Source organism: Sardina pilchardus, chromosome 4 (assembly GCF_963854185.1).
Source record: "Sardina pilchardus chromosome 4, fSarPil1.1, whole genome shotgun sequence".
NCBI classification, from domain to species: domain Eukaryota; kingdom Metazoa; phylum Chordata; class Actinopteri; order Clupeiformes; family Clupeidae; genus Sardina; species Sardina pilchardus.
In genome coordinates this window covers 26,548,731-26,562,236 of record NC_084997.1, presented here as the reverse complement: position 1 = coordinate 26,562,236, position 13,506 = coordinate 26,548,731, and the positions used below count along the sequence as shown (strand labels likewise).

The 13,506-nt window shown below is 43.1% G+C and overlaps 3 protein-coding genes and 1 long non-coding RNA gene across 5 annotated transcripts in view; 1 reads left to right on the top strand and 3 right to left on the bottom strand.

The window, feature by feature from the left end:
• Positions 1-617: 617 nt before the first annotated feature.
• Positions 618-2,184, bottom strand: LOC134077863 (uncharacterized). The gene is made up of 3 exons (XR_009938774.1): positions 1,965-2,184; positions 1,293-1,469; positions 618-1,025 (listed from the first exon to the last, which is right to left on the bottom strand). It is a non-coding gene; the product is annotated as an uncharacterized LOC134077863 (long non-coding RNA).
• On the top strand, positions 1,977-3,682 carry LOC134077862 (uncharacterized). The gene is made up of 2 exons (XM_062533498.1): positions 1,977-3,015; positions 3,127-3,682. The coding sequence occupies exons 1-2, from the start codon at positions 2,490-2,492 to the stop codon at positions 3,387-3,389; spliced, it is 789 nt and encodes a 262-aa protein (XP_062389482.1). The 5' UTR covers positions 1,977-2,489; the 3' UTR covers positions 3,390-3,682.
• A 4,589-nt stretch (positions 3,683-8,271) lies between these two features.
• Positions 8,272-9,509, bottom strand: LOC134077861 (uncharacterized). Its single transcript, XM_062533496.1, has 2 exons — positions 8,987-9,509; positions 8,272-8,708 (listed from the first exon to the last, which is right to left on the bottom strand). Exons 1-2 carry the CDS (start codon positions 9,405-9,407, stop codon positions 8,461-8,463), a joined length of 669 nt encoding a protein of 222 aa, XP_062389480.1. The 5' UTR covers positions 9,408-9,509; the 3' UTR covers positions 8,272-8,460.
• Positions 9,510-10,651: 1,142 nt separating this feature from the next.
• The window catches only part of ralba (v-ral simian leukemia viral oncogene homolog Ba (ras related)), a 28,014-nt gene continuing 25,159 nt past the window's right edge, over positions 10,652-13,506 (bottom strand). For both annotated transcript variants that reach the window (XM_062534830.1, XM_062534832.1), the window contains exon 5: positions 10,652-12,896. In XM_062534830.1, coding sequence (XP_062390814.1) covers positions 12,774-12,896 — 123 coding nt within the window. In that variant the 3' untranslated portion in view covers positions 10,652-12,773. The remainder of the gene's footprint in view (positions 12,897-13,506) is intronic.

Here is a 13,506-nt window from a genome sequence, read left to right as displayed (position 1 = left end):
AAGTTACCTACACAGATATTACTGTACAAAATTGAAACTTTAAAACACAACTAGGCTACAGAAGCTCTAGACAGTTCTGTTAACACAGACAGGTGCAATAATTCCAACTCAAAGGGGTCATCCTCATGTATTCCTCCTCTATTGAAGAAGGCTGCATTGTGTGATGATTGTCCAACCAACATCAACAATGGGTCACGATTCACTGTCTGTTACATGTGTACAGTTTATGGACACCGATTTAAGGATGCATTATTGTAATTTATTGGATTAAATTATCACCCAATATTTGTCAAATTCAACACATTGCTCCTCACAGTCTTCTAGCTGTAACTGGTCTTTCTGTAATGTGTGTGTGTGTGCATGTGTGCGGGGGCCCGCTCTACATGATGATCATTATCACCAGTTAAACTGGCCCCAGACCATCAACAATGTGTCATGGTTCATTGTCTGTGTTCTGTAAGCAGGTGTCACAGAAAGATTTTGTTGGCCACCTGCCTGATGGCTGTCAATTACCTAAAATTGGTCAGATTTGTGCCAAATGTGTTTTTATGTGACATCATTGATCATGGTCAAGTAGAGACAAGACAAATAATAAGAAAATGTTTTTTTATTGTTATTTTATTAATAATAAATATAGGCCCCCTTCAAACAATCTACAATACAACATTAATCAATGGCTACAATAAGAGCAAGTAAAAAGATAAACTCCTGCTGCATAGCAGACTGTGCAGATCCATACAGAGGTAAACATCCCACACCAATTGCTCCAATGCATCTGGCTGTGCACCTGTGCACAAACCTTGCTAGAGAAATCTTCAGAAGTGAGGATAGGTGCTCAAAACAGCCTTCAAAGTCACAAAGTTGCTGAAGATGCATCAGCGTCCCTTTCCACGTTACTTTATCAAGCTCAAGTCATGTGAACAAGGCTCTGGTCATGCTTTGATGTGAGCAAAGCTCTGAATGTGTGTTGATACATTTTGAAAATATCCTCAGAACTCCTCTTCCTGTCGTGCGTTTTACAGTTTCTGTGAAAAACAAAAGAAGAAAAACATGAGCATAATAGTTTCCAAAATATGGCAATGGTATTATTTAAAGTAACTTAATCAGCATATAGTCAGCTGGTGATAATAGGCTACAGTATATAAGACAGGTCTAAATATAACCCCTACTGTGGCGGACACAGACTTGCCAGGCCTATGCATGCACGTTTTGTGGGCATATGGTAAATACCAAACCCCTCCAGACATTCACTATACCCTACTTGGAAAATTTCACAATCAAACTGCATTTACTGGCAACAGGCTCCTTCCATAGAAGGAGAGACAGGATATTCCTGAACTTATTTGCTGAGTTGCAGAAGACAGACTCATCCGGTTTTGGCGTGCCAGGGTGAATCTGCTGAGAGCTTCTTCCGTGAAGGCCCAATGTCCTGAAGATTCTGTGACTCGTCCAGAGTGCGCTTCTTCGTCCTACATGATTGATGAATGAAAAAAAAAAAAAAAAAAAAACATAAGCAAAATCGTAAGCATACTTGTCTTTGAATTCTTGAATTTCCCCATGGGGATCAATAAAGTATCTATCTATCTATCTATCTATCTATCTATCTATATTTGTACAGACAGTCAATAGGAGCCTAATGGAATTAAAAGGAAAAATTGTGATGGATCTCTTTCTTCATTTGAGGCCATTAATTTTTAAAAAGTTACATCTTAGTAGTAGCCTGGGTTTCCCATACTGCCTTGCGCGGTGATTTCTTTCACGCTGCTAAGGCAGTCTGGAAACTAACGCCCCCATGTTCGCCTGATGTTGGAGGCCAATCACAGAACAGGGGAGAAAGCAAGACCATGAAGAGCTATGCAGAGACGCATTTGATTGACATCCGTGGCGCCCAATGAACGGATCTGGGCATTTTTCAAATACGAGAAAATGAACGTCTGGTTGCCAACAACTTCAACTGAACTTACTTATGAGAGGTGTCCTGCACAGGGTCGATTCTCAGCACATAACGGCAATATTCTTCGTCAGAATCAACACTACTGAGATCTGAGGAAGAGTCGTAGGCATCCTCACTCTCCAGTTCGAGGTCGTAGGAATCATCGCTGTCCATCTCTTCCCCGGTCTGGCACAGGACTACAGCAGAGCAGTGAGAGTGAGCCATCTTCGAAAGTCTACTCCGACGCCTGTTCTGTTTGGGGTCATCTGTGGGCGTTTTCACACATGTTCTATCCTTCAGACAATAACAATCACCCAATCAACGGACTATTGCCACTGTAATGATTGCTCTTCTTGTTAATGGGCCGTCAAACATCATTAACAGATCCAAAATTGTGCATGTTATTGTTGCCATTTAATAGACCACTTTATGAAGAACAAAATTACATGACAAATGCGCCCTTGTGGCGGGAAGCTGACAGTAACAACACATTGCTTACATTGACTAACACAGACGAGAGAACATCGGAGAACAGAAAACAGACGAAAGAAGAAGAATGGCACCAACCTGGAAGGATCAAGAAATTTGTGAGCTGCTGACCATCAGAGCTGATGCCGAGATCGTGAAACAGATGAAGGGCACAGCAAGAGATTCTGTGATGTACGAAAGAATCACAATGCGACTACAAGATCAGGGCATCAAGAAAACGAGGCAACAGGTGAACAACAAGCTGAAAATGCTTAAACGACAGTACCACAAGGTGGTAGACCACAACAACCGGAGTGGGAATGGTTGGAAAACATTCCCATACTTTGACTTGTGTGAGGCGATCTGGGGCACCAGACATTCCACGATATTGTCCGCATTGTCCGCCACCATGCAGATGCCCTGCTTTTCCGAACATGCATCGCATAGGCCTACAGAAGAAGCATCCACCTCAGATGGATGTCGAGAGGATCTCGTAGCACCACCATCAGAGACGGTGTCATGCTCAGACATGGCATCTTCACCTTCAGAGCCAGCTGAGGAGAGCGACATTGATGAAGCATCCGTCTCCATGTGCGGCTCCCTCTCAAACCCAGGTAAGATAGCATTCTGATAGCAGCTCAGAATGAAACTATCAAATGGCATTGGTCATATAGGCCTACAGCTAGGCCTATAGAAAATAACGGCTATTCATGTTATGCTTTTAGTGTCTTCGCCGCCCGCTAAAGTGAGGAGGGTGATGATGCGCCCAGGGGTTGTGACCGCGAGTGACCTGAGGGACATACTGTTGGAAGTCGAGAGGGTTGCGCAGGAGCGCGAGGATCAGAGGATAGTGGAACAGCGGCAGTATGACGAGCAGGTGCGGAGAGAGAGTATGCTGCTCAAGGAGAGGGAGCTGAAAGCTCTGGAAGATCTGACGGGTATTCTCCGAAATGTTTTACAGCCGATGCCCCCAGCCACTCAGCCGTAGCCTACCATCCTCCTCACTGGGACCAAAACCACGACGGGCCTTCATACACTCGCATGTGAATGTGAGGATAAATCAAAGCAGCGCACTCGCACACGGCCCACCAGATGGCTCGCACGCACACTTGGTTGACCAGACAGCCAACGCGCACTTTTTTAGTGCATCACTTTTTCTTTTTGTCATTTCTTTTCAAGAGAGACTTTTCCTAGCTTAATGTATACTTAATTACATAGGTTGCTTACTGTGACTGTGCCACATTTAAGTCTTTGTGTGTACAATAAAAATGTACACTGCAATCACGTTGTTTTATTTGTAGCCTAGGACAGGCAGGATTATCCAAACATTGTCACATGAACATGAAATGCCTAAAGCAACGTGAATAGCCTAAAGGAATTGAATAGTTAGGATTTGGTCATTTTTGAATAAGCTAGTATCGATGGCTTCTCAAATTGGCTTTTGCACCTGCTACGAGAATAGCTTGTGTTGTGTTGTCGATTATCTTAATCAACTCAGCCTTCTGCGCACACCTGCAGCCATCCATGGTGCGACATTTAATGAATGGAATGGGAATATTTACATACATTATGTAGGCTTATATGGTCATTATGAACTCCATCCGCCTTTTGTGTAGCCTGCGCCTGTAAAGGCAACCGTTAACACCTTCATACACCTGCCTTCTGCACACACCGGCAGCCATCTATGGTGCGACAGTTAATGAACGGACCAGGAATATTTACATTTACATTTATGTATGGTCATTATCAACTCCATCCGCCTTTCCTACACCTGTAAAGGCAACCCGAGAGTTTTTAATGTGTTTACGCCTACCATTAGGCTATAGGCCATGCTGATGGCTGTAGGCAAACTACCTACAGAAACTAAAGAAACCGAGTCCACATCAGCATACATGTACATTGAATGAACGTTATTTAGAAGAAAATAACTAGGCTACCGATATCTGTAGAGTCTGTGTTCAGAGCAGTCATTAGTTGTGCATCTACCGGAGGTGCACGCAAAACCTGTGGGTCAGGCTGCACCGGGGGACAGAGGCCAGGGCCGTCTATGTTCCACTCAGGCAAATAGTGCTCTTTGTGGACTTCACACATGTTGTGTAGAACTCAACAAGCAGTGACAGTGACATGATGGAAACGTCCACATTGTTGCGTTTGGCTAAACACTTCAACGGCCCTTCAGACGAAATGCATTTTCAACTAGCAGAGCTCAATAGTTGAAGGTGTTCTGTTCCGGAGTCAGGCGATGGTGATGGGGTAAAGCCCTTCAGATAGATAGATAGATACATTATTGATCCCCAAGGGGAAATTCATCAGCCACTCTTTCAAAGGGTAGGCTGCGTCTACGATGATATGGATTGGCACCTCCACTCCGTTTACAATTGTAGCTTTCTCACGAGGGAACAAGTAACCATTTTGTGCTTCGGCCGCCTGGATGACGGAATTGGCAAGAACTCTTCCATCGTGAGCTGAACCTGCCCATACCGCGTACACATCTGTGAAACTGTCACCACAGTTGTAGGCCAAGGCCTCATTTTATTAGGACATTAAGATAAGTTTCCAAAAGATGATTTTATATTCCTCTTTTTAGTCAACATTAGCATGGGTGCCAACACTTTCAGCCAAGACTGTAGGCTATAGTTGTCAACCATCACATTTTTTTGTAATCAACTATTTATTGAGTTTAATAAAAGGGGTGGTGGTGGGGAAATTAGATACTGCATGCATCTTGGCTGCACGCTGGAGGATTTTCCAGAAACCCATGGAGTTTCCGCCGACAAAGTTGTTGCCGTGTGAAGGCATGTGTAGCTTGCACACACAGCTGCTTCACAGACTCCAACTTGCAGATACATCCTGCCAAGCTTCGTAGATAGGCTACCGCATGACCATAGGTCAGGTGAATGGAGGAGGGTCGTTGCAGAGGACACTAACCTGAGCCAATGCATCCCATACATGCAGGATTATAGTAATTCTGAGAGGTTGCCTGAACTGACATGGTCTTGTGTTGTGCGTAATACTGTAACAGTTAACAAAATGTAGTTCTATAGGCTATACTCGTGTGTATTTAATTTCTTACACATCATTAGATAATAAGTGAAGGTTCTTGACCCTACATAGCCTAATCACAACGTTTCTACACCACTGGCACACCTGCCACATTAGCACATGTTCCTTGGTCAGCTATCAACATTCCAGAGTGTATGACAGCAGTTACCATGAATAGTGTCCTTGACCTGGCTATCATTGTACACCGCTGGCACACATTCCGTGTCTAGCGTAATAACTTAATGCTGAGCTTTAGGCTATAACTTAATGCCGTTTTGAGCATTGTGTCACGATAGCTGTTTGACCACAAAAACATCAGACAATGCTTACGTAAACCCAGTTTATTAACAAAAAGATAATTAACAGATAAATATAAAAGCTATTTTAAAAGATAAAGAGAACAATTAAGTACTAAATACAAAGACATTTGCTTTATAATGTGCTACATTTAGTCTACTATATACTACTATAGGCCTACTACCTACTATATAGGCTAAGGTTATAGGCTGGAAGGTTGTCAGTTATCACAGGTTGTTATCACATATGCTCGTGCATGAACTCAATCAGCACATGCGTCATTTTCTTCTTCAAGGGTTCATGCAACCGCGGATCGATCATGTCCTCCGCCATCTCCCCAAGGGCTTGGAAAAGACCCTGAATAGAAGACGGAGGAGGAGGTGGAGGCGCTAGCTGCTGAATAATCTTCACCATGCCTTGCGTATTTAGTCTGCAAATGTCTTCAAATGAGTTGATCTCATTACCTGGAAATGACAAAGGCAATTGTTATAAATGAGAAACGTTTTTGTCATTTCAGCCAGACACTGCACTGGTCATGGAGTGTAGCCTACAGGCCTACAGTTAGGTCTACAATACAATAGGCCCTATGTTAGTCCTGATCCAAACACATTGCACAAAACATTACAATGGGATGTTGGCTAGGCCTATAGCATATCACAAAAGTTACGACTTTTCACTCTGGTTGTCATGTCTTACCGAAGGCTAGACGCCGAGTTGCTGAAAGCACGTTTTCCTTAGTTTTCGGTGACCCAAGTAAAAGTTGTCGACGGGGCTTCTTTCGTAAAGGTGCAGTGATGATTTCTTCGTCAGAATCACTACTGAGATCCGAGGAAGAGTCGTAGGAATCCTCATTGTCCAGTTCAAGGTCGAAGGAATCCTCACTGTCCAGTTCAAGGTCAAAGGAATCCTCACTGCCCCGCTCAAGGTCAAAGGAATCCTCACTGCCCCGCTCAAGGTTGTGGGAATCATTGTTCATCTCTTCGACAGCAGAGCAGTGGGAGTGAGCCATCCTCCTTATCAGTTTGAGATCTTTGAAAGCTGACCCCAAGTTTATGTAGGATCATCGGTGGGCGTTTTCTCACCTTTTCTACCCTCCAGACAATGACAGTCGTCTGATCACCAGAAAATTAGGCCTAGGCCTACCTCAACAAGATTGTCACGTAAAGGCTAGGCCTACTCACACAGGCCTACGCTGTAGCAGCTAATGTTTCATATTTTCGCTGTGGCATCTAATTCTGAACGAGATGATGGAAGCCAAAATCAGATCACCTGATCTAATTCACATCATGGATCTTGGCTATCTCCCGCCTGATTCGCATCAACTGAACCGATCGCCCTTGGTAACTGCATCAGAACCAGTTGGATCATAGATCAGGATAGGGCTTAATAGCACCGAACTTTTAGAGATGAATGGACGGAATATTCGTTCTGTTGTGAAACTGTGGCGTTGTTTTAAAAAAAAAAAAACGATGAAAACATAGCCTAACCTTGGCGGAGGTTGGCTAATAATTATCAAGTTGAAAACACATGTCTACTGACGTGATCACGCATGCATTTACAGGCAGTGTTCGTTAAAGATTGCGTGGATTTTGGTGTAGGCTAAACAAGAGAGCATTTGGCGATGGAATAGTTGTGGATGAGTGCTTAATGCGGCTGCAGAAACTTTACAGATCCATTGTCAGCTTCAACAACAAGAAAATCTGAACTAGGCTATAAGCAGAGGATGTACTGGCACAGCTTGATGCAGCTGTTCAGAAAGCATTTTGTTTTCTTAAAGATACAAAAAGATTCTGAATGTTTTACAATAGGCCTACTTGAAATATAGGCCCATAGTTCAGGCTGCTCAAAGCTGTGTTGCACTTTATAATTATTCTATTCAGAATAAATTCAGTGTCTGTTGTCTGTTAACTTTATTGAAATGTAGCCTAGACAATAGGCTTTTGTTTTGCACTCAAGTTAATATACTTGTTGGTATGTTAAAAGCATATTACTTTGAAAACACTTGAAATTTAGCAATAAATTAAATAGGCCTAGAAATGTACATGCAGTTTTTATTAACATCAGGGTAGTCTACTATTTTGTTGACAATATAAGATTCAGACCTTTGCTGAGGACATTTTAGTAACTGGACCTCTTTGAATTTTAATTGAATACCCCTGCCCTATGGTCTACATTAAACCAGGCCTTAATGGCCTCGAGGATGTTGGCCACCTACATCTGGACACAATAGTTTCTATGTCCGTTAATGGTTGGTAGTTAACGCCTAATATTCACATTCCTATTCCCATATTGTCAATGAAATTACACCTGTAAGCACTCAGATGTTGCCCACCTGCACTTGAATTTTGATATTGATCTTGATTTTGGTCTACATACAAACATTATGATATAGTTTACTTAATCTGTAGGCCTATGTCTCTGAATAAAGCAACAGCGATGTGTTTGTTTTATAGTTAATGGTTAATAGTTAAATACTATCCCATATAGTGTAAAGCAGTTGACAATGCATATTGTTTACACCAAGCTCTTTATTAAAACAGACAGTAAAAAAGTAAATACAAAAATAATGCAGTGCAAACTATATTCAAGGGTATGTTGTGTAATATGTAAATACAAGAGCATTGTGCATGTAGTGTACACACTATATACAAGGTTATGTGGTGTACAGTAAATATACAAGTGCATTGTGCATCTAGTTCTGTCAGTGGTGTGTCCAGTCACTACTGGGGTGGTTGAGCTGCATTCCGGCCCGCGATTGCCTGCGCAATCTGGCCCAGCACTGCCAGCAGGCCATGGCGGAAGGCAGCAGTAGCAGCATCAGCGGCCAGTTCTCGCTGCCTTGCTTTCCGTGTGTGATCCATCATCAACTGGAAGTGGCGTTCACGCTGGGCCTGCTGCTTCTCATGAGATGCCATCATCTCACGCAGGAAATTGTTATGTTCCTGTAACAGGCTCCTTTTTCTCTTGCCTAAACAACAATAAAGGGAAATATAAATGGGAGGCTATTGACCAAGTGGCGAAAATAGCCTATAGCACAGAAATTGCATTTCAGCCAGACACACTGGTCATAGCATGTAAACTAGAGGGATAAACTCCAGTCTACTAAATTCAGAACAACAATACAATGCTCATTACAGGCTATTATTAGTCCTGATCAGAACACATTGCGCAAAAAATAAACAATGGGCCTTGCACATCAACATCTAGGCCTAGTGATCATTTTTCACTCTGGTTGTTATGACTTACCGATGGCCAGACGCTGAGTTGCTGAGGACAAGTTCTCATTCGTTTTCGGCGGGTCAAAGAAAAGTTGCCGACGGGGCTTCTTTCTTGGAGGTGAGGTGATTATCTCGAGCATCTTCGGAGTCGACTCCAGATGGCGCAACTTCGTCCGGCTGGGTGTCAGCTGATTTAGCTTATGACAATATTCTTCGTCAGAATCCTCACTACTGAGATCGGAGAAAGAGTCGTAGGAGTCCTCACTATCCAGTTCAAGGTCATAGGAATCGCTGTCCAGTTCAAGGTCGAAGGAATCCTCACTGTCCAGTTCAAGGTCGAAGGAATCCTCACTGTCCAGTTCAAGGTTGTGGGAATCATCACTGTCCATCTCGTAGTAGGAATAATCACTGTTCATCTCTTCGACAGCAGAGGAGCAGGAGTGAGCCATCCTCCTTATCAGTTTGAGATCTTTGAAAGTTGACTCCAACTTTATGTGGGGTCATCGGTGCGGTGGGCGTTTTCTCACCTTTCCACCTCCTCCTGGCAATGACAATCACCCGATCATCAGACACTATTATCACGTAGGCTAGCCTAGCTTCTTGTTAATGGCTGTTGTTAAACGTCATTATGTCACACAGTAGGCCTAGGCCATGCGCATGTTAGCCTACTGTTGGCCTATTAGGCTAATATTGGCCTACCATGAAGAACAAGTGTATGACAACACATTCATGTTTTTATTGTAGGCTAGCATATGTTGTGCCATGTATGCAGTAGGCTAGCCTGCTAAATCACATGTAGCCTACTGATGAGGTCTATGTAGGCCTACAGGCCAGTAACTTCAGGTAACCCGCTTGAGGTGTAGCTTTCCCAGCATGGACTTTCATCTGAAATGACAGAGTAGGCCTATCTGATTTTCCACCACAGGAAAATAAATCAATTGAGAATTCTGGATGTCCGTAGTAGTTTACCAGGTAATATTAATTTCAGCACCAACCCTCTCAGGACCAGACATGAACCAGATATGAGAATTGTATAGACCTTATGTTATTATAGATATTAAATTTTTAATAAAAAATAAAAGTATAAAGGGGGCGTTTTACCCCAGCCAGTGTTCCAATGGTGCCTTCTTATGTTTGATAAAATGACTATATCAGTTTTATTTGTTGCTAAACACACCTCTTCAGTACAATTGTTTCCAGATACAGTAGATTTCTCAATGTTCTGGGTGTTCTGGGGTCATTATGTAATGTGAATGTATGTCACTGTGATTTGTATGTTAACCACAAGGGGGAGATTGTGAGCCCTGTTTTTTAAACCCAGAATCAAACCGAAGAAAGGAAATAGTTTTTGTTTACAGTTGTTGCATTTGACAGATGTTAGCTATTAAATAGTACTTGAGGATGGCTTGGTGATGGCACGAAAACTTCAACAACTCTACTAAAAGGCATTTCCTCAAGGCTATTTATACAACAGAACTATGTGCTGCTGACTGACCAAAATCCTCTTTTTAACGCTACTGTCAGAGAGCTAAGCTTGACTCAAAGTCGGAGATACACAGCATCAGACATACTCACCGTTTAGTTTTACCTGACATAGAAAACAAACGGCTTGCAAAAGCGCAGTGGCGTAAAAGTGTCTAGTTCTCGGAGTGTACGTGTGATGCAGACAAAAAAAAAAATGCCACAACAACAGTACAAAGAAAGAAAAGTGTTTATTTGGCAACATGTTTTTGACATCTTTTTCCTCTTTTAATAGCCAGTTAGGGGGAGAAAATGGGACAGAGAGAGAAAAAAGAACATAAATTGTCATCAAGCTCAAGTCAAGCAAACAGACTCAATCAGTTATAAAACGAGCACAATGACAAGTGTTGCAGCTCTACAAGGCAGGGCACTCTAAACCCCACCACCTCCACATGGCTCCCAAACAATAGCGAGACAACACATCCGTTAGATTGACGCAACCACAGTCCAACCATTTGTACAGACACATTCAGAGAAAAAAAAGCAGGAACAGGAACTATTCATCCCCCACCCCCCGGTTGAATTTGTTGCAGTATTTGATGGCATGCACTCCCAAGAAAGTTCTCCCTAACAAGAACCTGCTGTTCTTAATGGCACTCGTTCTGGGAGTGGATGCCACCTTCATCACATCACGATGTTGGCAACATAGCACGCTTCCTACAAAAATATCTTGGTACAACACACGGTCATCAGCAAGGCTATTTGTTTTCACAGTTCAACAAAAGGGTGTGAAGAGTCTGATGGGCAGTAGCGCTTTCTAAAAAGTGAGGCATTTGCTTCAGGCAAATTTAATGGGAGAAAAAAAGAGAGAGCGTGATCCCCAAAACTCGAGTTTGAGCTATTCTTCCCAACCCACAATTCCCAGCTGCAGGCTGTTATCTTGTTTGGCCACCAGGGGGAGCAACGTGACCAGAGCGGCCAAAAGTTCTCAGTAATCTGCATTCACAACTGAAGCACCTTAGAATAGAAGTGAACTCAGCGTCCATGAAAGGCCTCTAAAGTGTTACGGTCACCCTTTACTAATAGAGGGGGGGGGGGGGGGGGGGGGGGGTGGCATGGCACCTTAGCTACCCTGCCTCTGCCAAAAAAAAACAAGCTTCCTGGAAACTCTCTCAGTAAGCATCTAACTCTGAATGGGGGAAAGGGGCACGATCTGGAAGCCATTCACCAGATCACCTGATCTACTTCACACCAGGATCAAGGCTAGACCCCTGCCTGATTAGGGCAGCATCATAACCACATCGGGCCCTTGGTCAGAACTGCACCAGCGCTAGAGTTGGATCGGCTCCAGATCAGGACAGGACCGGACCGGACTTGGACCAGAGTCAGCTGCTAAGTGGATTGAGCCATTAACTACATCAACAACACAACGCTAGACTGACCCTGGGTTGACCACACATTTCTCCAGCTGTAAGAGAGACAGATAAACAAAAACAAAAAGGCTGTTTGGTACAGGAAAGGCGCGTTCCTCGTCTGATGTTTCTCATCAGACCAGAAACATCAGACAGAGAGAGATAGAGAGAGAGAGAGAAAGAAAGAGAGAGAGAGTCCAGCATCTATGTGGGCGAGAGGGCCCCCGGGCTGGACGAGCATTTGAATATGCTCAACATCCTGTGCAGGAAGTGAGGTCACAAAAGCGACACTAACCTTTAGCGTTTCTGCGTTAGCATTAGCAGATTAGAGCCAGAGGAAAGGAAATAAAAGGCTGACCTGCTGATTTGCAGTTAGCCAGGGAAAGCGATCGAGAATTTTAGTGTTGATGACTAGACCCAGAAGACATTTTCTTTTGCATAAGTCAACTAATACGGCATGTGTAACGAATTTGGTAAGATCATAAAAAAAGAGGCAACATTTCACCAATATCTTTTTCTTAAAAAAAGAAAAATTGATGATGTCAAGCAGGGTCATTTACAGGGGGGGCTTTGTTAGTGTTGGTCACCTCCATGTTACAGCGAAGGCCCTAAAGTGGCACAGTTTCTTTCACATAGTCGACATACAGTGGTCACTGTCCTTATTTTTAAAAGTAAGAAACTGGATTTTGATTTTTTGTTGTTGTTGTTGTTGTTGTTCAATGAAAAACAAAACAAAAAAACAAAAAAAGGCTGAGACCAGGCATCGAGATCTACCTTAAGCATTATTTAAAAAAAAAAAATGAAAAAAAAAAGATTTTCTTTTGTTGTTGTCATTTACAGACGAAACAGGCTCTGTGGTTGAGCTTATTCCTCAGTGGTGTTTGAATTGGAGGGGGTTGCTGGGGGGAGGGAGGGGGGCTCGTAAGGTCCATGGGGAGGTGTTTAGAGTAAACAGCACCTCTCCTTGAAGCTCTTCTTGTTCTTCTTGTTCTTTCCCTTGCCGTTTTTGTCCTTGTTTTCCGACATCTTTTTGGACCTCACCTCCCTCATAAGGTCGAAAAACACCTTGGAGGAGAGAGAGAGAGAGAGAGAGAGAGACAGAGAGAGATGGATAGAGAGAAAGAGGAAAAACAACAACAACAGTTAAAACAGATGTGTGGACTCTCTAAATGCTTGTATATTTCATTAGCATCTATGTTGGTTGGACACCGGTGACACCCGCAACTGTGTGACCTGATTCAGATAACATTCCATCAGAGACTCTAGATCAACAGCCAAACAACCGTAAAACTCAAACAGTCTAGAAAAGAAAAACAACTGGTTTCAGTTCAGACCGTATCTGTGATTGCAGTAGTGCATCTAGAAAGATCCCTGTAATTAAATAAACCAGAACACAAAACCTTTGACTTTATGTGAACAGACAAGCTCAAAGCTAGTCCTCAGGGGCCTTAAAGAAAACAGATAGCTGGGCTTTCCACAGCCATATTAGCAAGATGACTGAGCTGCATGCACGCCAAGTAAGAACTATCCAGTGAAAACGGTGTTCGGCATCAAACATGATCTCCCTGCTACGTGAAATGTCCCCCAGCGACTACATCTCAATGCAAATGAAGAGGGCTGCCTGTGCACGAATTCATCGTCGTCCTCTCGAGAGAATAAAAGGAAGACTTCCTCT

What these genes read in the sequence shown, in the direction of transcription:
- LOC134077862 (XM_062533498.1), top strand. Translation starts at nt 2,490, where the DNA reads ATGGCACCAACCTGGAAGGATCAAGAAATTTGTGAGCTGCTGACCATC. An exon ending in CGGCTCCCTCTCAAACCCAG is followed by an intron (nt 3,016 to 3,126) that starts GTAAGATAGCAT and finishes TTATGCTTTTAG; the next exon opens with TGTCTTCGCCGCCCGCTAAA.
- LOC134077861 (XM_062533496.1), bottom strand. Translation starts at nt 9,407, where the DNA reads ATGGCTCACTCCTGCTCCTCTGCTGTCGAAGAGATGAACAGTGATTAT. An exon ending in AACTCAGCGTCTGGCCATCG is followed by an intron (nt 8,709 to 8,986) that starts GTAAGTCATAAC and finishes ATTGTTGTTTAG; the next exon opens with GCAAGAGAAAAAGGAGCCTG.